The 27155-nt window shown below is 44.8% G+C and overlaps 3 protein-coding genes across 5 annotated transcripts; 1 reads left to right on the top strand and 2 right to left on the bottom strand.

The window, feature by feature from the left end:
* Positions 1 to 1465: 1465 nt before the first annotated feature.
* LOC143517763 (uncharacterized) lies at positions 1466 to 3324 on the bottom strand. The gene is made up of 4 exons (XM_077010563.1): positions 3057 to 3324; positions 2689 to 2717; positions 2102 to 2586; positions 1466 to 1977 (listed from the first exon to the last, which is right to left on the bottom strand). Exons 1-4 carry the CDS (start codon positions 3087 to 3089, stop codon positions 1466 to 1468), a joined length of 1059 nt encoding a protein of 352 aa, XP_076866678.1. The 5' UTR covers positions 3090 to 3324.
* Positions 1697 to 23610, top strand: LOC143517762 (uncharacterized). 2 transcript variants are annotated; one of them, XM_077010560.1, is made up of 3 exons: positions 1697 to 1834; positions 1927 to 1992; positions 12733 to 23610. In XM_077010560.1, the coding sequence occupies exon 3, from the start codon at positions 13262 to 13264 to the stop codon at positions 14720 to 14722; it is 1461 nt and encodes a 486-aa protein (XP_076866675.1). In that variant the 5' UTR covers positions 1697 to 1834; positions 1927 to 1992; positions 12733 to 13261; the 3' UTR covers positions 14723 to 23610. The 2 variants fall into 2 exon arrangements, with proteins under 2 accessions (XP_076866675.1, XP_076866676.1); XM_077010561.1 differs by lacking the exons at positions 1697 to 1834; positions 1927 to 1992 and adding an exon at positions 9384 to 11597.
* LOC143517759 (uncharacterized) lies at positions 4596 to 6898 on the bottom strand. Of its 2 annotated transcripts, XM_077010556.1 has the most exons (2): positions 5203 to 6898; positions 4866 to 5063 (listed from the first exon to the last, which is right to left on the bottom strand). In XM_077010556.1, exons 1-2 carry the CDS (start codon positions 6808 to 6810, stop codon positions 5010 to 5012), a joined length of 1662 nt encoding a protein of 553 aa, XP_076866671.1. In that variant the 5' UTR covers positions 6811 to 6898; the 3' UTR covers positions 4866 to 5009. The 2 variants fall into 2 exon arrangements, with proteins under 2 accessions (XP_076866670.1, XP_076866671.1); XM_077010555.1 differs by having other exon boundaries at positions 4596 to 6898.
* Positions 23611 to 27155: the final 3545 nt, after the last annotated feature.

A 27155-nucleotide genomic window follows, 5' to 3' on the forward strand; every position in this document is an offset into this window, starting at 1 on the left:
GCCCAAACTAGAGATTGACATGAGCCGGCCCATCGGGAATCCTCCCGAATCTCCCGATTAGCCACTCCGGCTCTGTATGACGGTGTAACACAGAACATTTATTTACACTGAACAGACGTGTAAGCTTCAAGCGGAGAGTGAGCAAAACACAGATACACTCACACTGGCATAAAACTTTAGACAAAGACGAGCACAAGACACTGCGCGAACGCACATTAAATAGGTGATTAACACAGACCCTCGTGATCTCGAGACAAGGCACAGGTGCGACTACGAACACGCTCACGAACAACCCACACCCACGGAACTACATAGATGGACATAACGACACGCAGACCACGTAGCGGCACGCCCACAGGGAAGGGTCCGGAGCTGTCACCGTAACACCTGTTCTCTCGCTCATTATTGGTTGTAATACTTATAAACTAGAACTAGCTAGCTAGCTACCTCTAGATAACATAAATGCCGAAATGTAAAATTCCTTGCAATTCTAATAGACAAGAAAGTAGAATTAAATATTCCATATCGCACATTACAGTTTTTCTCAGTCAATTTGGTACATTTCTCACATCATGGTTTACATTGGCATCACAACTGCATTTCTCTAAACTGTATTTCTCAAAAAAGTATATTCTCATGGAAGCTAGCTAAGTTTTTGATTTCAAGAACACTGCACATTCTGTGGTATATCAAATGAAACAATACATGTTACACACAAAATACAAACTTACACAGAACACAAAGTTACACATCACTATATGTGAGAGACTGATTGAAAGAAATTGGACTGGAATCAAATTTGTACAGCAATATTGTTTGACTGTATTGTTCGCATTGCAATTTGTTGACAAAAACAAATCTGATTGAAATTCAGAAAAGACAGACAACTGACTGGGAAAACTTACTCTGCACATTCAAAACAACCTAAGCACATACAGCCTCCTCTTGTTGAGGCATGAAAATGGGACCTCTAACCCCTTATGACCTCATTTTGATGTCCTATATGGTATAAGAATGCAAAAATGCAATACAAAAAATTTTATTATCATGTTTAATTATCATGTGAATCTGGGACGTAGAAGCAACAAGACACGTCTAGTACCCTACATAACCCCCACCACTCTAATGGAGATGTAGAGCTCTATAATAATGGAGGTGTAGAGCTCTATAATAATGGAAGTGTAGAGCTCTATAATAATGGAGGTGTAGAGCTCTATAATAAAGCTCTATTATCACTCACATAGCCAAAAAAGGTAGAACATGATAGAATTTATTTATTAGGATGTGTTGATAAACAGTGTGTCCCAGTATTTAAACAGCATTATGTACAATTAGCCAAAGTAATAGAAAACCTGCTAAGCATATCTGACTTTGAACTAACTGAACTGGGCTCACGTGTACTTTATAACATAGCAATGTTATTCACATGAGCTCTTTACAGATCACATGCCATACTGCATATCTATCAGTAGTAGTCATCCTCTTCAGTGTTACTGTGTGAGGTACAGAGAGCCAACAGTGTTTGGTGGTTCTCCCTCATGGTACTGATGAGTTGTGGTTTGTCTTCAGTACACAGGAGCTCATTCCCTGTGACTTGTCCTGCTGCCTTCATCACATCCTCCATCATCTTCATCACTGGTTCCTGGAGGATGAATCTGCGAGTTTGAACTTTAACCACTCTGGTCTTCCCACTCAGGTCACTCAGGATGTGGACGACTCTTCTCACTTTCTCCTGGAACTCAGCTACACTCTCTCTCTTCTCCTTCACCTGCTGGATTTCTCCATGGATCTGCTCCACCTCGTCATGTTTCCTTCTGATGCTGAGCTCCAACTGGTAAATCTTGAATTCGTAGTCAGACACTTTACTTTGGTACGTTTCCACTTGGGACTCAGATTCTCTCACCTCCTCTTCTGCCTCACTGATAGCATCTGACGCTTGAGACATTTCTACTGCACCAGCACTCACCATGGCAGCGCCTAAACAGAGAGAGGGTAAATTTAATATTTGAACCTAAAGCTTACAAATTAAGTATTGTCTTGTAATTTTTTTTACTTCATCTTCATGTGTTATAGTCTATTTAATAATTACTGTATTTCCTACCAGCAATCCATCCAACAATTGGTATAACAAACAATCCTGCTCCAACTCCTGTTACTATCTCAGCATCATGTCTTCTCTTCTCCTGATTGCGTTTAGTTTCTTCAGCTGAGCCCAGATTGTGTCTGGCCTGCTCTAAAGCACTTATAGAGTCATTCAGTATCTTTTCATTAGACATCTGCTCTGTCCTCAAGTTATCTAAGTTATGCTGTCTATCTCTAATTTGCTGTTCACATTTTCCTTCAACTTCTGTAAGCTCCTCAAGGTGTTGATCAAGACCCTTCAGTCCTGTACTGGCTGCCTGTTCTGACTCCTCCAGACTCTGCTGGGTCTCCACTATCTGCTGTCTGATGGAGGTGTAGTTGGAGCACTGTCCACTAATGGGATTTACATCTGCATCTATGAGGGACTCGTAGACTCTGGTGATGGAGATGATGCCGTTCTTCAGAGGAATAATAACAGCCTCGGCTGAATCCTTCAGCAAAACCCTGTGGAGAAGCAGACAAGACATGTCAAACTATATTAAAATATCTTATTTTTTATTATTAATTCTGTGTAAAGTTTGAACAGTCATTAAGTAGCCTGCTTACCCATTTGATGAGATCTGGTTCATGTTAACCTGACAGAATAAGAAACGTGTTTCTTATTCAAGAATGTTGGATATTTATTTATCTTTATTTGATTAGTTTACTTTTATTCTACTCGTATTGTCAGTGTAGTTTACATGGAAACGCCATGAGAAGATGAAATTATCTATAGCGGTCTTCTAATGTTTTAATGTTCGAAAATACAATATACGAAATACCAAAAATATAAATGTTCGTCAATGTAAATACCTTTAAAATAACCTATGCTGAACAGGATCTTACTTATTACATACTGTACAGCACGCAACACGAAATAACTCAAAACATTACAAATTTATCAAAGTTAATACATTTAATCTCACTGCACTTGCCTGGGTGATTCGTCTTCTTCTGTGTCCCCACATAACGACGCATACGTGAGGCTGGATCCTCTAGCCTTTTAATAGTGACTCGCTTGTGTCCGTGTCAGATGGGAGGGTGCGTACGCTCGTCATGATCGGTTTTATTTCGCTGCTCATCACACACTAACGCTGTCTAAGCAACGATAAACTTGAGAAATTTGGTGTAGACACGCACTTTACCTCATACCTGTTAAGTCTCCCATTTTACCCCTCTTTCCTGTCGTCATCACGTATAAATATTTTCCAGTAAATTTCCCGTATTATAATATAATATTTTTTAAAAAAGCATTCCTTTTTTTGCCTCTCCAAAATGAATTGTGTCGCTAGTCTCGCGAGAGTGTCAACCTGCAGTAGCTCGAGTGTCAGTTCTCGCGAGATTAGTGCTGACAGCGGGAACAACAAACCCGACAATCAAATCATCAGAGATGAATGAATGTAACGAGACAGAAGGCGTTCCTACCAAAAAAGTAAAGACTTCGTGTAAAATATCTTGAAAAATGGGACAGCGAATTTACTGGTGGGGCTGGTGGGAATTCTCGAAGCAACCAGCGGAACATTTCTTTTATTTTTTAATTAAAAAAATGTATGCTTTACATACATTCATCATTTATTGCCTGCCCCTCTTACACACGGACGTTATTGCTGCCTGATGTTAGACGAGCACTCTCTTTCCGGCTAAGAAAAAAAGACATTTTTTCATGTGCACAAATAAACACCGAGAATCGAGTCTTCTGACTTGTCATTGCCGAATTTATAACGAAAGATAAAACAACGTTTAAATCAACGTATTAACACGAGCCAGCAGGGGGCAGCATAGTGTTGCTACAAAGAGCAAATCCACCCAGATCCACATTTTAAAAACGTTTTCTTCATGTAAAAACACCAGGAAGCGTTCACCAAATATACGCAATTTGTTGATCTCTAAGCTCTTTCTGCATAACCACAAACACAAATCTCATAACGGGCTCTATAGCCCCAACTCCCGTAGAGGAAATAGGACACTGTTGTGTAGTGAAGTTCCACATGTGCTCATGATAAAGGGCGCTGTTAGGTGTGCGAAAAAATACGTTCTTTGTGTGTTTATGTTGCAAAGAAAATGATAGTATAGCAGTGTCTCATAGAAAATGCGCTCACAAGAGTTCAGCGTCTCAGAGAAGACGCGGGCAGGCTCAAGATGGCGGACATTAGATGTACATGTACTTACAGAATGTACAGTATTTACTTTATACTACATTACTATATGTTTTCTTTTACCTGTACAATTTTAAAGGGTAATGTAAATTATAACATTTTTTTTAATTAACTTGAAGTGGTTTGGGGACATATTAAGGGTTTAACATATGACAATATGGTCTTTATAGGCATTTGTTATTTGTCCAAAATATTCCATATACACTGGGTGTGTACAGCCCGTTCAAGGATTTCAAATGTCTTAATACTAACAGGGCATAATTGTTAGACATTCAGCCATTAAGAGTCAGGAATCTGTGTTGATCCTCAACTTATCACTGTTTATTTGTGCATACAGAAACTTGGATTTTTTAAACATTGGGTATTTAGTCCAATGCAAATTTAAGAGAAAGAGAGACAGGAGAAGGAAAGGAGAGGGGTGGATGAGAGGGGAGGGGGTAGATGGAGAGGTGGTGCTGTATGTTCAGATGTAGTCTCCTTCCTCTTCCTCTGTGAATCCACTTTTAACAGCTGCTTGAATGCTCTTCATCTCTTCAGGGGCAGCAGAGGGCAGAATTGCCAGCAGCTCTTTATCAATCTTCTCCAGTCTTGAGTGTGTCTTCCTTTCAAACTCAGCCTTGTTGTTTTGCACAAGTTGCAAAATGGCTTTTTGAGCTGCATCACAGCCGTTCTGTAACTGCAGACGTTGCTGTCTGAACTCTGGCTTTTCTTTGTCCATGACCATAAGTTTTCCTAGTGAGCTGATCCGATCCATGAGGTGCTTGTCAGACACTTCAGTGTAGGTTCCTGAGATCATGTGGACCAAATTAGCAATGTTAGTGGCTTGAAATGCTTGATTGTAAAGTTGGTCTTTGGCAAAGAGCTTTCCATTATAGGAAAGTGATGGGGTGCACTCGGGTATAGAGACAAATCTTTTGAGACTTACGGTCAGGCTGGTTTTCACAATGTTGGACACCATCTGAAAGAAGCGCACCATCTTCTCCCACTGCTCCTTCACTCTGCCCATGGCATCCATACCTTTCACCAACATCTTGATGGTGGTGTTAAAGTCAATCTCTTTGGCTTCACAGTTCCTCATGCTGATCAAGATTTCAGTTAGTTCCTTATGGTTCTTCTCCATGTTCTCCACACTCTTCTCATGCATCACTCTGGTCTTGTCTAGTTGAGCTCTGCTCTGCTCTATGCGGAAACGAGCATTGTCTGCAGCTCTCTGTGAGGCAGTCTGCATCTCAGATTTACTTCCTTCTTTATTCATCATGGGTGGTTTTGGCACCATTGCAGGAGAATGTGTGACAGCTTTACTTTTGCTGTCAAATGCACGTGCTGATTCAATCAGTTTTCTGAATTCTTCAATCAGCTCCTTTGTTTTGGCTTCCTCACATTTTCTATCTGGTGAATATTTTGTCAGTTGATTACAGATGTTGATGCCCTGTTCACATATCATTTGAGCATAATTCTTTGCTTCACATTGTGGGGATTTTTCTAAACTCTTATTGATTCTTTTCAATTGATCTAATGCAAACTTTGATTTTGGACATTTATTCTTCTGATCATACAGCTCAGTCCACTGTATGTTCTCCTCCTGCACAAACTGCTGAATCAACTCTGCACATTTCAGGATTTCTGCAGACTTGCTGTAGATGTTTATTTCATCGATTCCATCTGAAGTTTTGTCCTGGCCTTTTGTGTGACTTACTATTTGAGTTATTACTTTTGAAACATTAGACATTTTTGATACAGGGTTACTTAGGGTTGATGCCAGTCCAGTAATTAAATTGGTAGTACACTCAGTCAGACTTGAAACAAAGTCCATCCCGATCATCTCCCACCCACTGGGAAGTGAATCCATTGCACTTTTGTAACTCTCGTGTGCTTCATTCAGTTGCTCTTCTAGGGCTTTCACTGCTTTTTCAGAGCGTTTCAAAGCTTCTTCTGATGACTCTTTCCTCATTTTGTTCTCTTCTAGTTTCTTCTTTATTTCATCTAACTCCTCTCCATAAACATGCTTAGCATTTACACATGCTTCCAGCAACTCTTGGATTATGTTGATGACATCACTGAATCCCTTTTCTGTTGCAGAAGCCAGAGTAAGGCAGTCATCTGCAATGACACGAATGTTCTCCAGCTGGTGAGGCAGAAAATTTTTAACAACCTCATCATCACCTTGGAACAGAATCTTCACAGAACTCTTCATGTAATCTGGGACAGTGAGGGTGTGGAGTCGAATCTGATCCATGTTCTTATGGGCTTCGTTGAACGCCCACCAGCCAGAGTTACACACCTGCATGAGGCAGGCGCGAAAGGACTCTGGGTATTTGATGTACTGGTAGCCTCCCTTGGGTGGGTTTTTGTTGATGGAGAAATCAGTTTGTGAAGAGATGAAGACCAGCTCTCCCATGATGGCTATGGAGAGTGGTGCAGGAGTCAGGTACCCCTCCCAGTTGACATAGGGCTGCATTATAAGCTTGGTTTGGTTTCTCATTTCCTCAGCTGTGGTGAGGCTTTGATTGATCTTCGCAATTTGGGAAGCCATTTTTCAGTAGTTTCTACAAAAACAAAAATAAATGACAATGAGTAGCAGTTTTTTAAAAGGTAAATTTAATTAGAATGGACATTATTGCCACCAAATCATTTAAACAAAGTAATTATACTACCTGTCTCTCTGTAGCTTACTTTTTTCTGTATTGGATATCCACCAGTGCTACTGTTGAATAATATATGCTATATCAGTTTCAGCTACGTTAGTTGCATATTTTTCTGTAATTTGCACATTCTGCCATTTGAGATACTTTCTTCTATGTGAATTCCATATGCTGCTATGGTAACATAGCATAAAATGTTATTTGCATATTGTGCAGTCTTAGCTAAATATACCGTTTGCACAGGTTTGCACATTCTTCTTTTAGGTCAGCTTTGAACAAAATGACAAATCTCCCTCCTTTTTGGCAGTTACAGTAACCAACCTGTTTTAATCCTACCATTAGGGCTTAGGGCAGTTCAAGCCAAGCCAAGTGTAGAGAGGAGAGCTGGATCTATGTCTGTCTATGTCAAATATACAGTTTACTGCATCATATCTAGATGGCAAGAGTAGGAGGAAAGTATGGCAAGATCTCCATGAGAAAATACAGGCAACAGCTCTGTGTGCTGGCTGTGATGCAAATGATGTTTATATACGTCTTGTCTTTGTACCAGTTGACTGCTGGTTATTATTTCCTTAATCTGGAACCATGCACGGGTTTTTGGTTTGCACACTTTCTATTAAACCATCCTCTTTCCCTGAGACTTGGCGTGATCGCTTCCTTTTTAGTTGCTCACACCTGCCCGTCACAGAATAACCAGCCACCTTTCGGAAGCCGCCAGTCTCCTTTACTTTCTCCTTCGTTCGTGGTCATGTCTCGTGGTAAGTGTTTGTCTACGTGCTGTGTGTTTGTCGTGTATTGTCCGAGAGTGTGTTGAGTCTGTCCCCACTCGTCCCGCCGTGTTTAAATGTTGTTTGTGTTTAAACCCGTAAAATCACACAGCGGTGACTAGAGCTGGGGACCAGTAGACTCCGCTCTCGCCCAGCGAAACTACCGGTGCCTCACATTGCGCACGTCCATTGTCCGTTATCGTCTGTGTGTGTGTGTGTATGTACGTTGTAGTGTTTTGTTTTAATAACGACGCGGACGTGAGCGAGTGTGTGAGTGTGCCGTGGTGTGTGTTTCGCTGGTGGTGTTCGTGTGTGTATGTAGTCGGGTCCACCGGTGCATGCCGCACGCTAGACCGCGTTAGACGCGAGGGTCTCTCGGTGCCTTTTGCCTCGCTCACCCGATATCCCGTGGTGACGGGGGTGAGCGACTGCGAGCCCGAGAGACGCGTCGCTGTGGGCGTGACGCGTAAGCCGCTCGCGTATAGCTCTCTCTCTCTCCAAAGATCTGCGGATCCCGTTGGGAGAACGGTGAGAGAGAGAGAGCTGGAGTAGGCGCGTCGCGCTCCACAGAGCGCGCGCGTCGGTGGGTCCTGTCCGTTTGTTTGTGTTCTGTCTTTGCGTGTTCGTTTTGTCCTAGAGTGTAGCGTGCTTTGTTTTATGTAATTCCTCTCTTGCACCCCTCTTCACTGTGTGTGGGGAGGGGCCCATTAGAGGTCCCGTGCCCTTAGGTGCGTATGTTAAATGTTGTGTCTGTGTTTTTTGTTTTGTTATTCCCCAGAGGGGCCCCCCCTAAATATGTTTTTGGGGGAACTATGGGGTTACTGAGCCACGACATGTGGCTCAGATGGCACTGCTCCATCAGGAGACCTGACCGGTTGGGAGGGACCCCTGAGCAAGGAGGAGCCCCTGTACCCCTTTGTAGGCGGAGGATGCCTGGGGTGTAAGGACAGGGTGTCTCCTCATGCCAAGAAGGGGTCCCTTCCCCCCTGTGTAAAAGGGGGGTCAGTGGTCGGAGCAGTGCGCATTTTGTGTTATGTGTTGTCTGTGTGCGTGTGTGTGTGATGTGTTGCAGGTCGCTCCTGGTGGTGGACTGCGGTACTCCCGGACCTAGTGGGGTCTCCAGGAGGAGACCCTCTCCTTCGAGCTCGGGGTGACCAGCGTGTCCCTGTTGCGGATTGCCAGGGCCCTGGTCTCTGGCGCTCCTGGGTTGGGTGGAGGAGTCCACCTTGAGATGAGGGGCCCCGGGGAGGGGTTCACTCCCCAGGAGTCTGGGGTGACCCCTAGCGAAAGGGCAGGGGTCAGCTCCGAGCGAGGAGGTAGGTTCGGGAGGTGGTCGGTAGAAGCCGTGGCCGCACCCCAGTGTGGCGGCCTGCACACATCCACACCTATGACGTTTGTTGGGCCATGTGCTCCCGGTCTGCACACAGCGGTGGGGCTTAACCGGCCTAAGGCCGGTTAGGGCGCGAGGGCCCTGTGACCGACCGGGGCGTGGTTATCGTCTTGTTGACGGCCCAGTCGGTCCAGGGTCCCGCCCAGGAGGCGAGCTAACCTATGTGTTTTATGTTTTCAGCTCCAGGACTGCAGGGAACGGGTCCCTGCCTGGTCTGCGTCCTGTGACGAGGAGCTTGTGTTTTGTGTTTCAGCTCAGGACGGCAGGGAACGGGTCCCTGTCTTGTCCCCTCCCTCCCGCCCCTTTGTTGTGTTTTGTGTGCTGCCGCTGTAAGCCGCACATCCGGAGGGGAGTGCGGCTTTGGTGGGGGGGTCTGTCACGTTGTGGGGGGGCCCCCTACCGGTCGCCCCCGGTTACAGCGGCAGCGGTCCTGTTTTTGGTCACGTGATGTTCGTCCCTCAGGTGGGCGGGACCCGTGATCCGTCTCACCTGAGGGTCGTTTGTTCGTCTATATACGTCTTGTCTTTGTACCAGTTGACTGCTGGTTATTATTTCCTTAATCTTGTTCGTGTTCTTCTCAGTAGAAGCCAGTGGGTGAAGGCTGTGGAAGACAACACACTTTATAGAGGCTCTGCTGTTGACTCAGCCCCTTCTCCTCACAGCACCTCCTCCTGATAGCCCCTCCTCCTAACAGCCTCTCCCCCTCAGCACCCCTCCTCCTGACTGCCCCTCCTCCTCACAGTCCCTCCTCTTCCTCACAACCCCTCCTCTTCACAGCTCCTCCTCCTAACAGCCTCTCCTCCTCTCAGTCCCTCCTCCTAACAGCCCTTCCCCCTCACAGCCCCTCCTCCTGACTGCCCCTCCTTCTCACAGTCCCCCCTCCTCCTCCTCACAACCCCTCCTCTTCACAACCCCTCCTCCTAACAGCCTCTCCTCCTCTCAGTCCCTCCTCCTAACAGCTCCTCCCCCTCACAGTCCCTCCTCCTCCTCTCAGTCCCTCCTCCTGACAGCCCCTCCTCTTCACAGTCCCTCCTCCTCCTCACAGTCCCTCCTCTTCACAGTCCCTCCTCCTCCTAACAGCCCCTCCTCCTCACAGTCCCTCCTCTTCACAGTCCCTCCTCCTCCTAACAGCCCCTCCTCCTCACAGTCCCTCCTCCTCCTCACAGTCCCTCCTCTTCCTCACAGCCCCTCCTCCTCACAGCCCCTCCTCCTCACAGTCCCTCCTCTTCACAGCCCCTCTTCCTCACAGCCCCTCCTCTTCACAACCCTTCCTCTTCACAGCCCCTCATCCTCTTCACAGCCCCTCCTCCTCTTCACAGCCCCACCTCCTCCTAACAGCCCCTCCTCCATACAGCTACTCCTCCTCACAGCCCCTCCTCCTCCTAACAGTCCCTCCTCCTGACAGCCCCTCCTCCTAACAGCTTCTCCTCTTCTCAGTCCCTCCTCCTAACAGCCCCTCCTCCTCATAGTCCTTCCTCCTCCTCACAGTCCCTTCTCCTAACAGCCCATCCTCCTCACAGTCCTTACTCCTCCTCACAGTCCCTCCTCCTCACAGCCCCTCCTCTTCACAGCTCCTCCTCCTCCTAACAGCCCCTCCTCCTCACAGTCCTTCCTCCTCCTAACAGCCTCTCCTCCTCTCAGTCCCTCCTCCTAACAGCCCCTCCCCCTCACAGCCCCTCCTCCTGACTGCCCCTCCTTCTCACAGTCCCTCCTCCTTCTCCTCACAACCCCTCCTCTTCACAGCCCCTCCTCCTAACAGCCTCTCCTCCTCTCAGTCCCTCCTCCTAACAGCCCCTCCCCCTCACAGTCCCTCCTCCTCCTCTCAGTCCCTCCTCCTGACAGCCCCTCCTCCTCACAGTCCCTCCTCCTGCTCACAGTCCCTCCTCTTCACAGCCCCTCCTCCTCACAGTCCTTCCTCCTCCTCACAGTCCCTCCTCCTCACAGCCCCTCCTCCTCACAGCCCCTCCTCTTCACAGCCCCTCCTCCTCCTAACAGCTCCTCCTCCTCCTCACAGCCCCTCCTCCTCACAGTCCCTCCTCTTCACAGCCCCTCCTCCTCTTCACAGCCCCTCCTCCTCCTAACAGCCCCTCCTCCATACAGCTACTCCTCCATACAGCTACTCCTCCTCACAGCCCCTCCTCTTCTCAGCCCCTCCTCTTGACAGTCCCTGCTCCTCACAGCCCCACCTCTTGACAGCCCCTCCTCCTCCTCACAGCCCCTCCTCCTGACTGCCTCTGCCTAGCACACCAGGCAAGGAACACTGGAACCGGTAGTTTGTGTGAGCAAGGGAAGTTTGAACTAGCTTTCATAAAATGGAGCTGAGGGTAACATGACATATTTCACCTAGGCATAAGCTTGTGTTTACTTGATTATGATTGCATTTTTTTTTATTCAACAGGCATGTTACAGGCATGGCAAAAATAAGCAATAATAAAATATGTAGTGAGAATTACAGAAATGGAATACAAAAGGCTTGACAAAATCCGATAAAACACAGAAGCATAAGGCAGCGGCTTGACGTGTAGGTATAATTAAACTACAGTGCGGAGTGCTGGCACTGTTAGGATTTCCTACCAGGAGAATGTCTTTCTGTAACATAGACACTTTCTCTGCATGGTAGCTAGTGCTCGGACTAATATCATTTTATGCTCACACTACACTTCCATTATTAACCTCCTGTCTGTCTTGGTCATGTCTCCAGGTTAGCACTCACTCTGTTGGTTTGTTTTGGTATTTCTGGTGTTTCTGAAAATGACAAATACAGTAACTCACAGTTACTTGGATAAGTAATTTTAAGCTGATTACTGGATTTGAAATAGTAATTTGTTAGATTACACTTGTTACTGAAAAACAGTGGTTAGATTAGAGTAACGCATTACTGACATCACTGCATGTGTGTCACCATCATTCTCATTGTTCAATGTAATGATGGCTACAGTTTTTCTTGCACCTGGTAATTCCAGAGGATGCTTGTCTCTGGATGGTCAAAAGTTTATTTAGGTTTTGGCCTGGATTATGATCATATATATATCATAGATCATATATATGGGGCAGTCATGGCCTGGTGGTAGGGAACTGGTCTTGTGACCGGAGGGTCCCGGGTTCGATTCCCCCGACCTGAGGCCATGACTGAGGTGCCCCTGAGCAAGGCCCTTAACCCTCAATTGCTCACTTGTATAAAAAATGAGATAAAAATGTAAGTCGCTCTGGATAAGAGCATCAGCCAAATTCCATAAATGTAAATATATTCCCATCAACTGTGGATCAGTAGCAGCTGATCCAACTACTACAAATGTAACCAGGTTGATCTGTCAGTTGTGTATAATTACACAAAATGTACTGTATTTGTTTATCTGTTTATCTAGTTGTGAATATGTGGGATCCAGACTCCTCCCCTTTCTGTTTTCTTCTTTTGTGGTGTTTCCCCCCAAGTATAAATAGCGACCACCCATCTTAACTCCCCCCTTTTCATTTTAATATCGTGGGAGAGGTATGTCACTATTTGTTATCCACTCATTTTATTTCAGTTATGGTGGTGATGGGGAAATGTTTTACAAATCTGTTATTTGTGCTTCACTCACTTTTCTTCTATTACGCTTTTAGAGTGCTGGAGTGAGTTTGTATCATTGTTCAATGCACTTGTTATGTATCAACAGTGGCTGATCCAATAAAAGAAGATCGCCTACAAAGATTGCATGTGGCGGATAATTTTTACACAACGCAGAAACACACCGGTCACACTTGGTGCCGTTCGACCCTCCACTTCGCAGACCTGCGTTCATCAGTTGGCGCGGACTGCTGCACCCCACCTGTCATCGCGGGCCGCACTTCTGGATCTTCCCTGCTGCTCTAGCTGCTGCTAGCCGTGCCTTTGGACAGTGTTGCATTCATCAGGTTTTATTTTTCTTTCTCTTTTCTTTTGTCAAAGTTAGCGATCGTGCGGTTTGTTGCTGATATCGCAAGCGAGTGATTATTCGTAATTTTTTTATGTAGGCTATATATGTCCCTGTATATGTATATTGATGATCGTTGGTCTGACGAAAGTTTTACGTTTGATTTAGATTTTTATTTTTTTTTTTCTTCGTGTGTCGCATGCTATATTTGCGCGTGAATGCTTCACTTCATTTTAGCGCCATTTTGAGTTAGCCCGTTTTGCTCGCTGTTAAGAGAACGACTGCCGTTACTATGGCTGAACATAATTTTAAGGAGCCTTCAGATGCATCTGGTTTGGGGAGGGGTAGGAAACTATTTTCTTTTGGTAGGGGCAGACCAGTAGCCGATAGCGAATATGAACATGATATTCACCATTCGGTTATACCGACGTCGGACCCAGTGGCTAGCTCCACCCCTATTGTTAATACACAGACTCGGCCCACCCAGGTTATTTCGACTGAGGCGTTTAGCAGTATGATCACAGATTTGGCTAAGGAAATTGGCGAGAATGTGGCTGCGAGTCTTGCCGCCATAGGCCTCCCCAGCCCTCCCACACAGAGGACTGCGGGTAGCCAGTCAGGGCCTGCCGATCCATCACAGTTGAAAATTGTGGTCCAATCAGAAACTAAAGCACCGCCATACTTTAGCGGTGATGGCACGGATGCATTCTGTATCCAAGAATGGGAGGATATGATGAAATGTTGCTTATCTAGGTCCAATTGTGAGACACATGCAGAGAGGTTTGATCTGACTATGTCCAGATTGTCAGGCAAGGCTAGAGACATAGTGAGAGTGTCCCTTCATTGCCGACCGGAGCTAGGTGATGCTGACCTACCGGCTGCAGTGTTTGATATTCTCAGGTGCAACTTTAGCAAACTGGCCTACTCTAGTCTACCCATGAAGGATTTTTATAACACTTTGCCACAGCCCGGTGAGTGTGCTATGGATTACTGGATTCGCTTGAACAAATCTATTGATGCAGCTAACGAGTGTCTCCGCAGGAGGGGTAAACTAGTTGAGGATGCAGGTGCTGAGGTTGCCATGATGTTCGTCACTCACTGTCCTGATCCCAACCTCTTTCTAACATTTCAACTAAAGCCACCAGAGGAATGGACTGCGGCCGAGGTACAGAGACGTCTGGACAACCATGTTGGACAGTCTAGAGGTTTGATGGTTCAGTCCCAGCAAACTATGAGCATAGTCTGCTCTGCCCAGACCCAAATTATCCCCACCTGCCAATACACACGTGATTGCCCTGTAGCGGTTGGTGGGCCAGTGGATCATTTCAGTTCCCCATCCGGTCCTGTTAGTGATCAGGGTCAGGTTCAGCCTGTAGTAGGTCAGCAGAGCCATCTTTGGCCCAGCACTCCCGTTATGCAAACGTCATGTGCTACTCCAGCACCGTCTGCGGCCGAGCATGCTACCCAGCAGTTGGTGGGTGTATTTGACAGAGTTTTGTCTTTGTGCACTTCATCTGTTGGCAGTGACCTGCGTGTTTGTGAGCGGTTTGACCGATCCCAGGGCCGGCGAGGTTGGCAGCATGCTGCATGCAGAGTCTGTAAATCAGCAGAGCACACAACACATGCACACTGCAAGTTGTTTAGGTTGTGTCTTACCTGTTTCAAATCTGGCCACGTGAAACGCGATTGCCCGTTGGTAGCTCAGCAGTCACCCAGACCCGTGTCTCCCCCATCTGAGGCTGATTTAAACTAGCTAGCCCATGTGATGAGAGGGTAAACATGGACGGCATTAGGGACACCCTCACTGAAGTGCTGGACCCATTCTCCATTTATATGAACTGTTGTGAAAGCTTTCCTAATGATAAAGTCATTTTTGAGGGCTCGCAGAAGCTTGGGGGAGCTAGTGAATTGTTCTATACTCCAGTTTTAGTAAATGGTCAGGTAAATCTGAGAGGGATGCTTGATTCTGGGAGCATGTCGTGCACTATGAGTACTGAAGCGCTGAACAAAATAAGGGCCGCTGGTATAGTGTTGAATCCTCAGCCTGTCCCAGAGAGAGTAGTGTTTGTTGGCTGTGGTGGCCTCCTTACGCAACCAGATTGTATCTATGAGCTGGACATTGAAGTCTGTGGTGGCAAATTTACAGTGCCAACATTTCTAGTATCAGGGCAGTGGGATGAGTTGATTGTGGGCAGTAATGTACTCCGCCCTATTCTCCAAATGATGAAATCTGATCCGAAATACTGGGAGTTAGTGTCCTCGAAGAGTACGGACCCAGAGTGTGAACAGTTCCTCCAGCTCCTGAGCTGTGTTTCCCAATGGCAGGGTTCAGAGGACCCAGACAAGATTGGCACAGTGAAGTTGAGGCAAGCGGTCACCCTGCTGCCTCGTCATGAACACATAGTGTGGGGCAAGCTGCCACCCTCATCCCCTATGTCCCCGGGCAGCACGGTTATCGTTGAACCCTCTTCCACCCATTCCTCTCCGAGGAACATATTGGTTGGGCGGGTTGTGACACCTATGTAGGGAGACCGGTGGATCCCAGTGAAAATCTTAAATCCCACGCATGTGCCTGTGTTGTTGAAACGCAATACAAAAATTGCTGACGTCTTTGCATGTACTGCATTGGAGGACTTGCCTCTTTTTCAGGGCCTATGTGAAACTCGTTGTGTTCAGTCAGAGACGCCACTTGAACCATCGGGCTCTTTGTCTGATTATGTGCGACAACTTGAGGACTGGGCTATCTGATATTGACATCAGGGGTTGTGAGGTATCAGATGAGTGGCGGAAGAGACTAGCTGACCTAGTACTGTCTTATCAGGACATATTCTCCAGAGGCAAGCTGGACTGTGGTGAAGCGAAGGACTTTGTGCACCGCATTCATCTCACTGATGAACAACCCTTCCGGCTACCGTACCGCCGTGTGCCCCCAGCACATTATGAACACTTGAGGGAAGTGTTGAGTGACATGGAGATGAAGGGCATTATCAGTAAGTCCATCAGTGAATATGCTTCGCCTCTAGTCATGGTGTGGAAGAAGTCTGGTGACATGAGGATATGCACAGACTTCCGCCGGCTTAATGCAAAAACAGTTAAGGATGCCCACTCTCTGCCACATCAAGCTGACTGCTTGGCATCACTTGGTGGTAATGCATTCTTTTGTTCTATGGATTTAACGTCGGGGTTTTACAACATCTCCCTTCATAGATCTGACAGGCATTACACAGCTTTCACCACGCCTTTGGGTCTGTACGAATATAACCGTCTCCCACAAGGTTTGTGTAACAGCCCAGCGTCATTTATGAGAATGATGCTCAGCATCTTTGGTGATCTAAATTTTTCCAGTCTGCTATGCTACCTTGATGTTGATGTTGTTGGTGTTTGCACCCTCCGAAGGGGAGGCCCTGGAAAGGCTGGAAATAGTTTTCCGCCGTTTGAGAGCCAATAATTTAAAATTGGCGCAGAAAAAATGTCACTTCCTCAGACGGTCGGTGCAGTTTTTGGGTCATGTGGTGGATGCGAGTGGGGTCTCTGTTGATCAAAGGAAAATTGAGGTCATTTCCAACTTCCGAAGGGAAGATCTCATGGATTCAGATTAGGGATGCACCGAAAATTCGGCCCCCGATAATTTTCGGCCGAAATGGCTTAAATTTGCATTTTCGGTTTTCGGCCGAAAATACTTTCATCACCGAAACAACACGGCCGAAACAATGTGTTGTGATGACACAAACAAAAATCGCCACCTGCACGCGCTTATTTGGATAAAGGCTAGCAAAAAAGTTTTCCAGTGATGGCGCCGAGGCAAAGGACATTACACCAAAAATTATGGAATTCGTTGCCTTAGACGATCAGCCGTTCTCTGTCGTAGAGGATGTGGGATTTCGTAGGCTAATAGAGCACATTGAGCCCCGTTATGTTTTGCAGGGCAGATGACATTTCTCAGAAGCGTGTTTACCTGAGCTGTTTAATGTTGTTGCAACTCGCGTCACGTTTTTATGAGAGAATTTATATTTATCTTTCAGGCCAGTAAGTTATAATTAAATTTAACTCGTATAAAATACATATATTTATCCTCTCAGATAAAAACGGTCTGCAAGCGAGTTAAATTTAATTAGTGGTCGGCCCTTGTCAGTGTTATCGCCGTTAACGGCGCACCACTAATTTTATTTTATAATATGCATTACTGTAATATCAGTGCTAAATAAATATTTTCAAATCAAATTTTGTAGTTGATTTATTCTTTGAAAAGCAATGCCTTGATTTTAGTGAGGTTAGCCAAAAATCCAATGTTACTAATAATTGGCATAATGTATTTCGGTGTTTCGGTTTTTGGCTTTCGGCCTTGGTTTCCTCATTTTCGGTTTTCGGTTTCGGCTAAGAATTTTCATTTCGGTGCATCCCTAATTCAGATGGCTGCACCCCATCACAGCGGAAAGTGCGCTCCTTCCTTGGCATGGTGTTATTTTACCAGCACTTCATCCCGGGGTGTTCTCGGATTGCCAAACCACTGTATGCACTGACAGCGGGTCAGAAGAGGAGAATTAAAGGATATGGAGGCGGTAAGGCTGGTACATATCGGGTGTTGTGTCCTCATGACTGGACTCCGGAGTGCGAAAGAGCATTTGAGGAGCTTAAGTCTGCGCTTTTGAACTGCGTGGTCCTGGCTCACCCTGATTTTGGGAGGCCTTTCATTCTTTCAACTGATGCTTCGCTGCAGGGGTTGGGCGCTGTTTTGTCGCAGGTTCCACCTGGTGGAGACGAGGCCTGTTGCCTTCGCCAGCAAGTCTCTCAGTCGCAGCCAAACAAAATACCCAGCACATAGGCTCGAATTTTTGGCCTTGAAATGGGCTGTGTGCGAAAAATTCAGCCACTGGCTTAAGGGCCACAAATTTACTGTGTGGACCGATAATAACCCCTTAACTTATATTTTGACCAAGCCAAAACTGGACGCCTGTGAGCAACGGTGGGTTTCCAAACTCGCCCCGTACTGTTTTGATATCAAATACGTCCCTGGCAGACACAATGTGGTTGCACTGAGTAGAGTTCCTTTTGTGAAGCCTCTGTCCCAACGCCTCCTGTCAGAACCGTATTCTGTGTTGCTTGATCAGGTCTGTGAGGTGGGAGACGAGAATGTGCAGAGTGCGTTTCATTTAACCTGTCAGCCTCAATCCCTGGAAAATCCACCTGACTCGAATGCTGATGAAGTCACCATGTCAGAAGGTGAAACCTCTGCCTTAATGTCTTCTGTTAGAGACTGGGATGCAGGTCCCTCACAGCGTGCTGCGTCTCTGGTTGATCACCTGTCATCAGTGGCCCCACCTAGTCAGGACATTTTCTCTGAGTTGCCTTTGACTGATCTCCTTTCCCATCAGGAGTCAGATCCTGTTGTTTCCAGGGTAGCTTTCTATGTTGGAAGGAGACGCCGGCCTTCAAGGTGTGAGCGTTGTGGTGAATGTGTGCAGACCCTTAGGATTCTTAAACAGTGGGATAAACTCACATTTTTGAATGGCATACTCTACCGAGTCACGAGAAACCCTATGACTAAACACAAGAGGTTCCAGTTTGTTGTACCTAACTCCCTGAAATCGCTGGTCCTGTCTGGTGTTCATGACAACACGGGTCACCAAGGTCAACCACGCACACTTTCTTTAGCTCGCCAGCGCTTCTTCTGGTATGATATGGAGAGGGATATTCGTGACCATGTAAGAAACTGTCACAGATGTGTTCTCAGTAAAACTTTAGAGCCTGCAGCAAGAGCCCCTTTGGAGAGTATTAAGACCTGCGCTCCATTGGAACTTGTATGCATTGATTTTTGGTCAGCTGAGGACAGCAACAACAAATCTGTAGATATTTTGGTGATCTCTGATCATTTCACTAAATTGGCACATGCGTTTCGATGTCAAGACCAAACTGCACGGACCGTTGCAAAGAAGCTTTAGGACGAATTTTTTTGTGTTTACGGTTTCCCTCAGCGCATTCACTCCGACCAGGGAGCAAACTTTGAGAGTGAGCTAATCGCGGAGCTCCTTAATTTGTGTGGTGTTCAGAAATCTCACATGACTCCTTACCACCCCATGGGCAATGGACAAACGGAGAGGTTTAACCGTTCTCTCAGTAACATGTTGCGGTCTTTACTTCCAGGATCTAAACAGAAATGGCCGCAGATGATTCAGTCGATGACGTTTGCATACAACTGCACTGCCCATGAGACCACTGGATTTGCACCATTCTATTTGATGTTCGGTAGGGTTTCCAGGTTACCGGTTGACCTCATGTTTTAAAATGTCCTTCATGATAGTGACGTCTGTGATTATAACGCCTATGTTACATCTCTGGTGGATAATTTGCGTTCTGCCATGCTTTTAGCGCAGCGTAACAGCATGAAAGAACAGAAACGGCAGTCTGACCAGTACAGCAAAAAGACCAAGGGTCTTCCTCTCTCTCTTGGGGATCAAGTACTGGTAGCTAACAAAGGGGTTAAGGGGAAACGGAAGCTTTCTGATAAGTGGGAGCCAGTTCTTTACACAGTGGTAGCCTCAAAGCCTGATCTGCACGTTTACAAGATCAGGGACCGAGAGGGAAATGAGCGTGTGGTGCACCGCAACCTACTTCTTGATGTGAGCTTCTTGCCTGTCACTACAGACACGGGCGGTTGTGACTTTCACCCTGCTGGTGATTTTGCTAGTGATGTAACTGGCTCTGATGCACGTGAGACTGAAGTGACTGTTGTGGACACTGGAGCAGCCACTGCTGCATCTTCTCCCTCTTCTCCCTCTTGGTGCAGTAATGATGACCGCACAGCATCATGGGTTCAACAGCAACCTTCTGCTGTGTCGAGCTATACTGTGGAATCAGATTCCTGTCCTGAGTCCTGGTCCTCTGTCCCTGAAGGGCCAGTTGATTCAGATGCTACTGTAGATCACCTGCCTGTTCTCCGCTTCATTCGTCCTTCTGACGAGCACAGCACCGACTTGAGTAGTAAGTTCACCTCACGTTTTGGTAGGGTGCTCAGACCTGTTTGCCGTTTGATAGAGTCTATGACTCAGAGAGAGTCGCTAATTGACACTGAGAATGTTCACTCACCTTTGATGAATGTGTGAATTTTTATATATATTATTATTATTATTATTATTATATATACTCTTTTCTCCACCTGGGGGGTGTTCCAAGAAGCGGGTTAAGCGAGAAAACCCGGGTAAGTTAACTCAGAGTTCACAGAAACTTGAGGTTTTCCGTTCCAGAAACCGAGCTTTGAGAGAACCTGAGTCAGTTACTATAGCAACTTATGCTCTGAAGCTAACCTGCTCGCTGGCAGGTTAACTTGGACCTGACCCAGAGTTACAAACACGTCATCATGACGTGTCCTTTCCTCGAATATCATGTGGATATTGAAACTCAGTTTATTCGCCGAGTTCTTCGTCGGGAACGCCTTATAAAACCCCGAATAGACATAGGCCTACTATCATTTTCGGATTATTTTTTAATGAACATTATCGTTTTTCAGCACAATCCAATACTTACATCAATAAAATTATTAAGCGTCACATTTCAAATATTACACATCGCGGATCAGCCCTAAATTCTTTCCAGATTGTTATACATCGCTCTTCGTTTTTTGCTAGTGGAAGTTTTTTTTATAGTGTAGAAGATGCGGGATCTGTCAGCAAAGCTACTGTATGTCGGTCTGTCCGAAAACTATGTCTGGCATTAAATTGACTAGTGCCCAGTTTTGTGGTGTTTCCTGGGCATAAGCCAATTATGGACATCAAAGAGGAATTCCACAGCATCGTTGGTTTGTCTTTAATTCACACGGACAATAAAGAAATTAAGCAAAGGAGAAGCAGTATATAACAAACTTAATTCCATTTACATTTTAAGAATTTCCTAGAGTGGTTGGCTGCATTGATGGAACCTACATATGCTACCTATTCCAGCACCATTAGAACATGAAGGCGATTACATAAACAGAAAATCCATCCATAGCATTAATGTACAGGTACTAACCTTTATAATACTTAATGAATAATGTACTTATCTTTAATGGTAACAAAAATAACGTAGCTATTGTCACCAGCCACTTTCCCTCAAACTGGACATATATAGACTTACCTCCCCCTGACTATATCTCAGATTTGCCACCAGTCCAGAGACCAGTCCACCAGCCCTTTGGCACCATGCACCATGCACTTTATCCCTGTCCCATTTACCTACCTTACACACACTGTACATACTGTACTTATATTTTTATATTTCATTATACTGTTATCTATTTTACATTTTTTTACCTTGCTTATTTAATGTCTATTGCCTGGCTTGCACCATGACCGTCTTGCACTATGTTGTCCTGCACTATGTTGTATGTAATTGCTGCTGTGATATTTTGTAGTATGTAATTGCACTGAGGCCTAGCCTAAAAGTGTTTCATTGTGCTGTACAACCCTGTTTCAGCATAATGATAATAAAGTTGAATTGAATTGAACTGATCGTTCTCCCCATCAAGATCATATGTGATGCTTCCCACCTCATCACAAATGTTGAAGCCAGATGGCCAGGATCCGTGTATGATTCCACACTGTACAACAAATCTGAATAGAGTAGGCCTGAGGTAGTGCAGTGTAATAGTTAAATCAGTGTAATGCAGTGTAATAGTTAAATCATTGCAAACCCTAGTGTGATTATAGGACACTATGACGGCCTCCTTCATGGAGACAGAGGGTATCCCTGCCTGTCCTATAGGCCTACCTTATGACTCCCTATTCATATCCTGCACCTGGACCACAGTCCCGCTACAATCAGGCCCACAGCAAAACCAGGGCAAGAATTTAAATGACCCTAGGAATCCTCGAGGCCAGGTTCCAGTGCCTGAAGGGGCTCAGAGTAACCCCTGATAGGGTGTGCCACATAATAATGGCATATGTGGTATTACACAACATTGCAACCATCCAGGAAGAGCAACAGCCTACGATCTTTGACATGCCCACAGATGAGGAACCTTACATGCATGTGGGTGACAACAGAGATGGTGGAGTTGTCAGAGACTCCATCTGCAATCACTGCTTTCCACATTAAATCATGCACCACCACCCACCCCACCCCACCATCCACCCTGTAACCTTTTAATATACATTACAGTCAAATTCACTGTTATGTTTCATTATTTCATTTTTCTTGTAAATAAATATATTTTATAATATTTTTTAAGAATAAGATATAGTTATATACAGCCATACCACTTTGTACTATATTCTTATACTTCACTATATTCTTATACTTTTTATCTGATGCCATGTGTGTTTCACACCACTCCGATTAGATCTGGAATTAGTAAGTGTTCAATAAAAAAATATTTAAAAACTCAATACAGTATTATAAATGTGGAGAATATAATAATATAATCGCACCCTTCTGCTAAATATAAAAATATCATTTTCACTCACGCATTAACTCTGTTGGCAATTTTTTGACATGCTGACTGCCTTTCTCTAGCAGCTACCGCAGTATTACATTTACGTTTAATAACATCTAAATATTCTGCATACGCAGTCATTAATACTTCAAGCTACAGTGGTGTGAAATACGATGCTCGGCTTTAAGTCCATGATAAATCCTATTTATCTGCACTCCATTAAGAATGTCTTTCATAGTTACGTGTGAACGTGCTTCTGTCTGGGTCAACCTACTCAGAGTTAAGCGACCCTGATTACTTTAACTCCGATCAGCCGTTTTGGAACCGAAAACTCTGAGTATGTCAGATCGGGTTAAGACAACTCAGAGTTCAGAGTTAAGTTTAGAGTTTGTTAACCCCGCTTTGTGGAATACCCCCCTGCTGTTTGATGGATAGTTGTTTGCTTGTTTATTTTTTTTTCTCATGTGTTTTTATTTCCACTTTATTGGAGGACAGCTCCTCCTAGGATTTCCCAGTAATTGTATGTGACGTGCATTTTGAGGTGTAAATGGCACCTCTTGGTGTCTATGGGGTATCCTGGGGCCTTGCCGGGCGCCAGGCGGTCCTCAGGTCTCCTAGCCCTTCATTTGGGTAGCGTTTTGCTGACATATGTCACCGTTTTCTTACTGGTTCATGTAATATTGCTGAGTGTTTTTGTGCGTCTTGTGATTTTGTGTAATTCTGGGGGGTGAATGTAACCAGGTTGATCTGTCACTTGTATAATTACACAAAATGTACTGTATTTGTTTATCTGTTTATCTAGTTGTGAATATGTGGGATCCAGACTCCTCCCCTTTCTGTTTTCTTCTTTTGTGGTGTTTCCCCCCAAGTATAAATAGCGACCACCCATCTTAACTCCCCCCTTTTCATTTTAATATCGTGGGAGAGGTATGTCACTATTTGATATCCACCCATTTTATTTCAGTTATGGTGGTGATGGGGAAATGTTTTACAAATCTGTTATTTGTGCTTCACTCACTTTTCTTCTATTATGTTTTTAGAGTGCTGGAGTGAGTTTGTCAGCATTGTTCAATGCACTTGTTATGTATCAACAGGTATGTGCAGCAAGGCATGCGCGTTGCGCGCGCGGGGCCCTTTTCATTTTAATATCGTGGGAGAGAGTGCTGGAGTGAGTTTGTCAGCATTGTTCAATGCACTCGTTATGTATCAACAGTGGCTGATCCAATAAAAGAAGATCGCCTACAAAGATTGCATGTGGCGGATAATTTTTTACACAACGCAGAAACACACCGGTCACACATAGTTGCTGTAATCGCAGGTCTCAGGTGCGTTTCTATGACCTCTATATATGTTGCACTGTCCTGGAGTTGCACACATATATGTTTGAAAACCACTCCACGCTGCCTCTTTTCTTTTCCTCTTTTTTCTCTTTTCCTCTTTTTCCACTCTACAATCTGGCAGAGGTCTATTTGGGCTATACATGTGTTTCCCTAATGCACTCTATTGTTGCTTATCTTGGCCTGAATTTTTCTTTGTTCATCCATCCTGGTCTGGGAAGAAGGGTTGTGCATCTCTGTCTAATGCACCATGTGTACAGGGTAATTGATCGCCTAATAGTCTACAGAGAGTATTGTTAGAGGGTCACCTTGGCATCCACTTAGTTTACCTTTTCCTCTCTCTAATACTCACCTGCCTTTTTGCAAATGTATTAAAACCATAGCCATAAAATGTTTTGAAATTAGGAACACCATCCCTCTTCAAGCTTAAGCCATGGCTCACACATAACTATATAAGGATTTTAGTACGATCTGTTTCCTCTTAGGTCATATACAGAGTCGCTCTGTGGAGAGAGTTTCTCCTTTGCGAAACCACAAATCTTATTTTGCTCTGCGAAGTGTACATCTGCACGTCTCTGAGGACATCCAGGTCTAGGAGAATGAGATAGAAACAGGAAGTGTAGAAGAAATGTAGAAGTCAGATGATAATGCAGCCGTCCTCTCACCCTGCACAGCGGTTTCCAGTGGAAACAGGACCCATACTAGAGATTGTGAGAGCAGAACAGACAGCATGACAGATATCTGGAGAGGAAGGAGATTGAACTTTGTAGAAGTATGACAGAGACTGAATGAGGAACTTTGAGTGTCAGTGGGTGAAACAAAACAACGATGAGGACGATACCACAAGTGAAGCCAGAAAAACAACATGTACACAGGGAGAGGGGACTGGACACAGGGCAAGTTTGCATGAATTGTAGGCCACAGGCCTCGATTGGATCCCATGTGGTTGTGTCAGCAGTTCAGAGTAATCAGGTAAAGCATGTAGTGAGCTACATGCTAGAGTTTGTTTTACTAATGAGAGGACGTGCTCTCCCTCAGGGGTCCAGGTGGTCCCAGGCAGCAAGGAGTGTGTCGTAAATCATGTTTTGTAAGGGGTCTGTTAGTTCAGAGTAGTTGCAAATCCATGGTCATGCCCAAAGATGACATTTGTGAGAGGTTTCAAGAAAAGCTCTCACTCTTGTACTTTTGATTTGCCGCCCCTCGTGGGAGATGATGTGGCCTAAGCATTTATCCTGTGGTTTCCAGAGGTGCGACTTCTCCTTCATGACCTTGTGACCCTGCGAGAACAGAAAAGACAAAAGTGAGTACTGGTTCTGCAATCAGTTTCTGTTGGAGAGACAAGCAAAATGTCACCAACATAGAGAAGCAACTGAGAGCCCCGAGATGGTGTAAATTTGGCCAGATTTTCATTCTGGCATTGTGAGAAAGAGCTCAGAAACTCCCAGTATTCACAGGGTAATCTTATATAGGTGTACTTTTACCTATTACGGGTAAATATGAAACAGAGCTGAGAATCAGGATGCATTAGCAATATATCAGAAAAGAGAGAACAGTCAGACCCAAGGTCGATTAACAAGATGTGTGGATCAGGCACAGATGGCGAGAGCCATTACAGCAGGGTTTATTGGCCTTTTGTCTTTAGATTTTAGTCAAGCACACCTTCCTTAGTCTACCCAAACTCTGTCTCCACTTTGTCAAATAATTTAAAATTTCAGACTTCCAAAAAAACATCTCCAGTAGCATCACCCTAGAACTCTTCTTTAACACAGCAACCAAAACAACAATAACATCCTACACAATAACAATCTACACTAGATAATTACGTAGGCAATTTTGCATTTTTGTATTAGTACCTATTTTAACGTGTGCGTGGAATAGTTTTTGTTTTTATCACATTCAGTCTTCTCACAGACTCATTTCTCACCCAGAGTTACAAACTCTGTACTGTGTTTCTATTATGTTGAAATAAAAAAGACTTCTGAAAAAGTGGCAGTGACTTGTGGTGATCCACAAGTTTAAATTCTCAGGCCACTCCTATTTAATTTATACATGCTTCATCTTGGACAGATCATACAAGATCTGTATCCTTAGATCTACTTAGTCCTTTCACCAGACAACTATGGTCCCTATAACTGTCTCTGCAAGTGCCTTGAGCACATCACCAACTGGATGGGTCAACACTTTCTACAGTTGAATAAAGATAATAGCAATGAAAGGTACAGACAGGCTACTAACTTAAACTCTAAACTCTGAAGAGCTTGCTCATAACCTAGGAGTACTAATAGACTACCCAAGAACTAATCATGAACAGGAGTACTAATAGACTACCCAATAACTAATCATGAACAGGCTGCATTGAGCTATTATGCTGTTTCTAAAGAGAACCAGCTGTCAGAGGATATGAGAAACGCTAGATGTTTGTAAATCTGAGATAAAAACTGTGATGTTGAGGAAGCAGCAGAAGGCGTGGTTGGAGCGGTAAAGGTTTTAATGTCCATTGCCACAAGCAAGCATAAAACAGCTCCCACCAGGCAAAAATGAGGGAGGGGCAAGAAGTGCTACAATAATGTCTGGGGCACCATAAGGGTGCAAACACAGTCATGCTTGACAAACACCAGGGCTTAATTTGAGCTGGATCCTGCCGGAACAGGATCCGGGAACTCTTTCATTTTGAAGGGTGCGTTCCGGGAACTGTCTGCCTCGATCCGGTAACTTTCAAGCCTACTAATTATAAGTTATGAAGAAATCTGTCTGCATTGAACCAATTAATTGAACAAATAATTCTATAAAAGATTTTTTTTTAAACACAAGATCCACATTCAGGCTTCCTAAATCACTTAAGAGCTCTCGCTTTTAGCGATGCCTTTCCGCGTCGCCCCCATAAAGCATCCGCCCAACCCTCACACGGCCCTAATCCAAAGTCATGGGCATTTTTATTATTATACACAAAAATATAATAAAACAACACAAATAAATTGCAAATCAGTTTTACGGTTTATGTGGGTCATTAATAAAAAAATTATTTTATTACATTTTAGAATAAAAAATAGAAATGGTTGATGGGAAATATTTTGTGTTACGTAGATATCAGACAAAGGCACCAATTTAGATCAATATGTCGAAAAGACAGTCAAACTTGCTTTCCTTTTTTACAAAAAAAAAAAAGCATCTGATTGTACTACTAAACAACCGAGAGTTGAAGCAAATGAAAGCAGAGGCAGTGGAGATGTTATTGGGGCAGGTGCGAGTGTGGTTGAGTCCCAAATGAATCAGCACAGTGGAGATGTTATTGGGGCAGGTGTGAGTGTGGTTGAGTCCCAAATGAAGGCAGCACAGTGGAGATGTTATTGGGGCAGGTGTGAGTGTGGTTGAGTCCCAAATGAATCAGCACAGTGGAGATGCTATTGGGGCAGGTGTGAGTGTGGTTGAGTCCCAAATGAAGG

The sequence above is a fragment of the Brachyhypopomus gauderio genome, chromosome 6 (genome assembly GCF_052324685.1).
Source record: "Brachyhypopomus gauderio isolate BG-103 chromosome 6, BGAUD_0.2, whole genome shotgun sequence".
Lineage (NCBI taxonomy): Eukaryota > Metazoa > Chordata > Actinopteri > Gymnotiformes > Hypopomidae > Brachyhypopomus > Brachyhypopomus gauderio.

Coding starts and splice junctions, on each gene's coding strand:
- LOC143517763 (XM_077010563.1), bottom strand. CDS start 3,089: ATGTGGGGACACAGAAGAAGACGAATCACCCAG. Junction 2,718..3,056: donor GAAGAAGACGAATCACCCAG/GCAAGTGCAGTG, acceptor TTATTCTGTCAG/GTTAACATGAACCAGATCTC. Junction 2,587..2,688: donor AACCAGATCTCATCAAATGG/GTAAGCAGGCTA, acceptor GCTTCTCCACAG/GGTTTTGCTGAAGGATTCAG.
- LOC143517759 (XM_077010555.1), bottom strand. CDS start 6,810: ATGGCTTCCCAAATTGCGAAGATCAATCAAAGCCTCACCACAGCTGAG.
- LOC143517762 (XM_077010560.1), top strand. CDS start 13,262: ATGGCTGAACATAATTTTAAGGAGCCTTCAGATGCATCTGGTTTGGGG.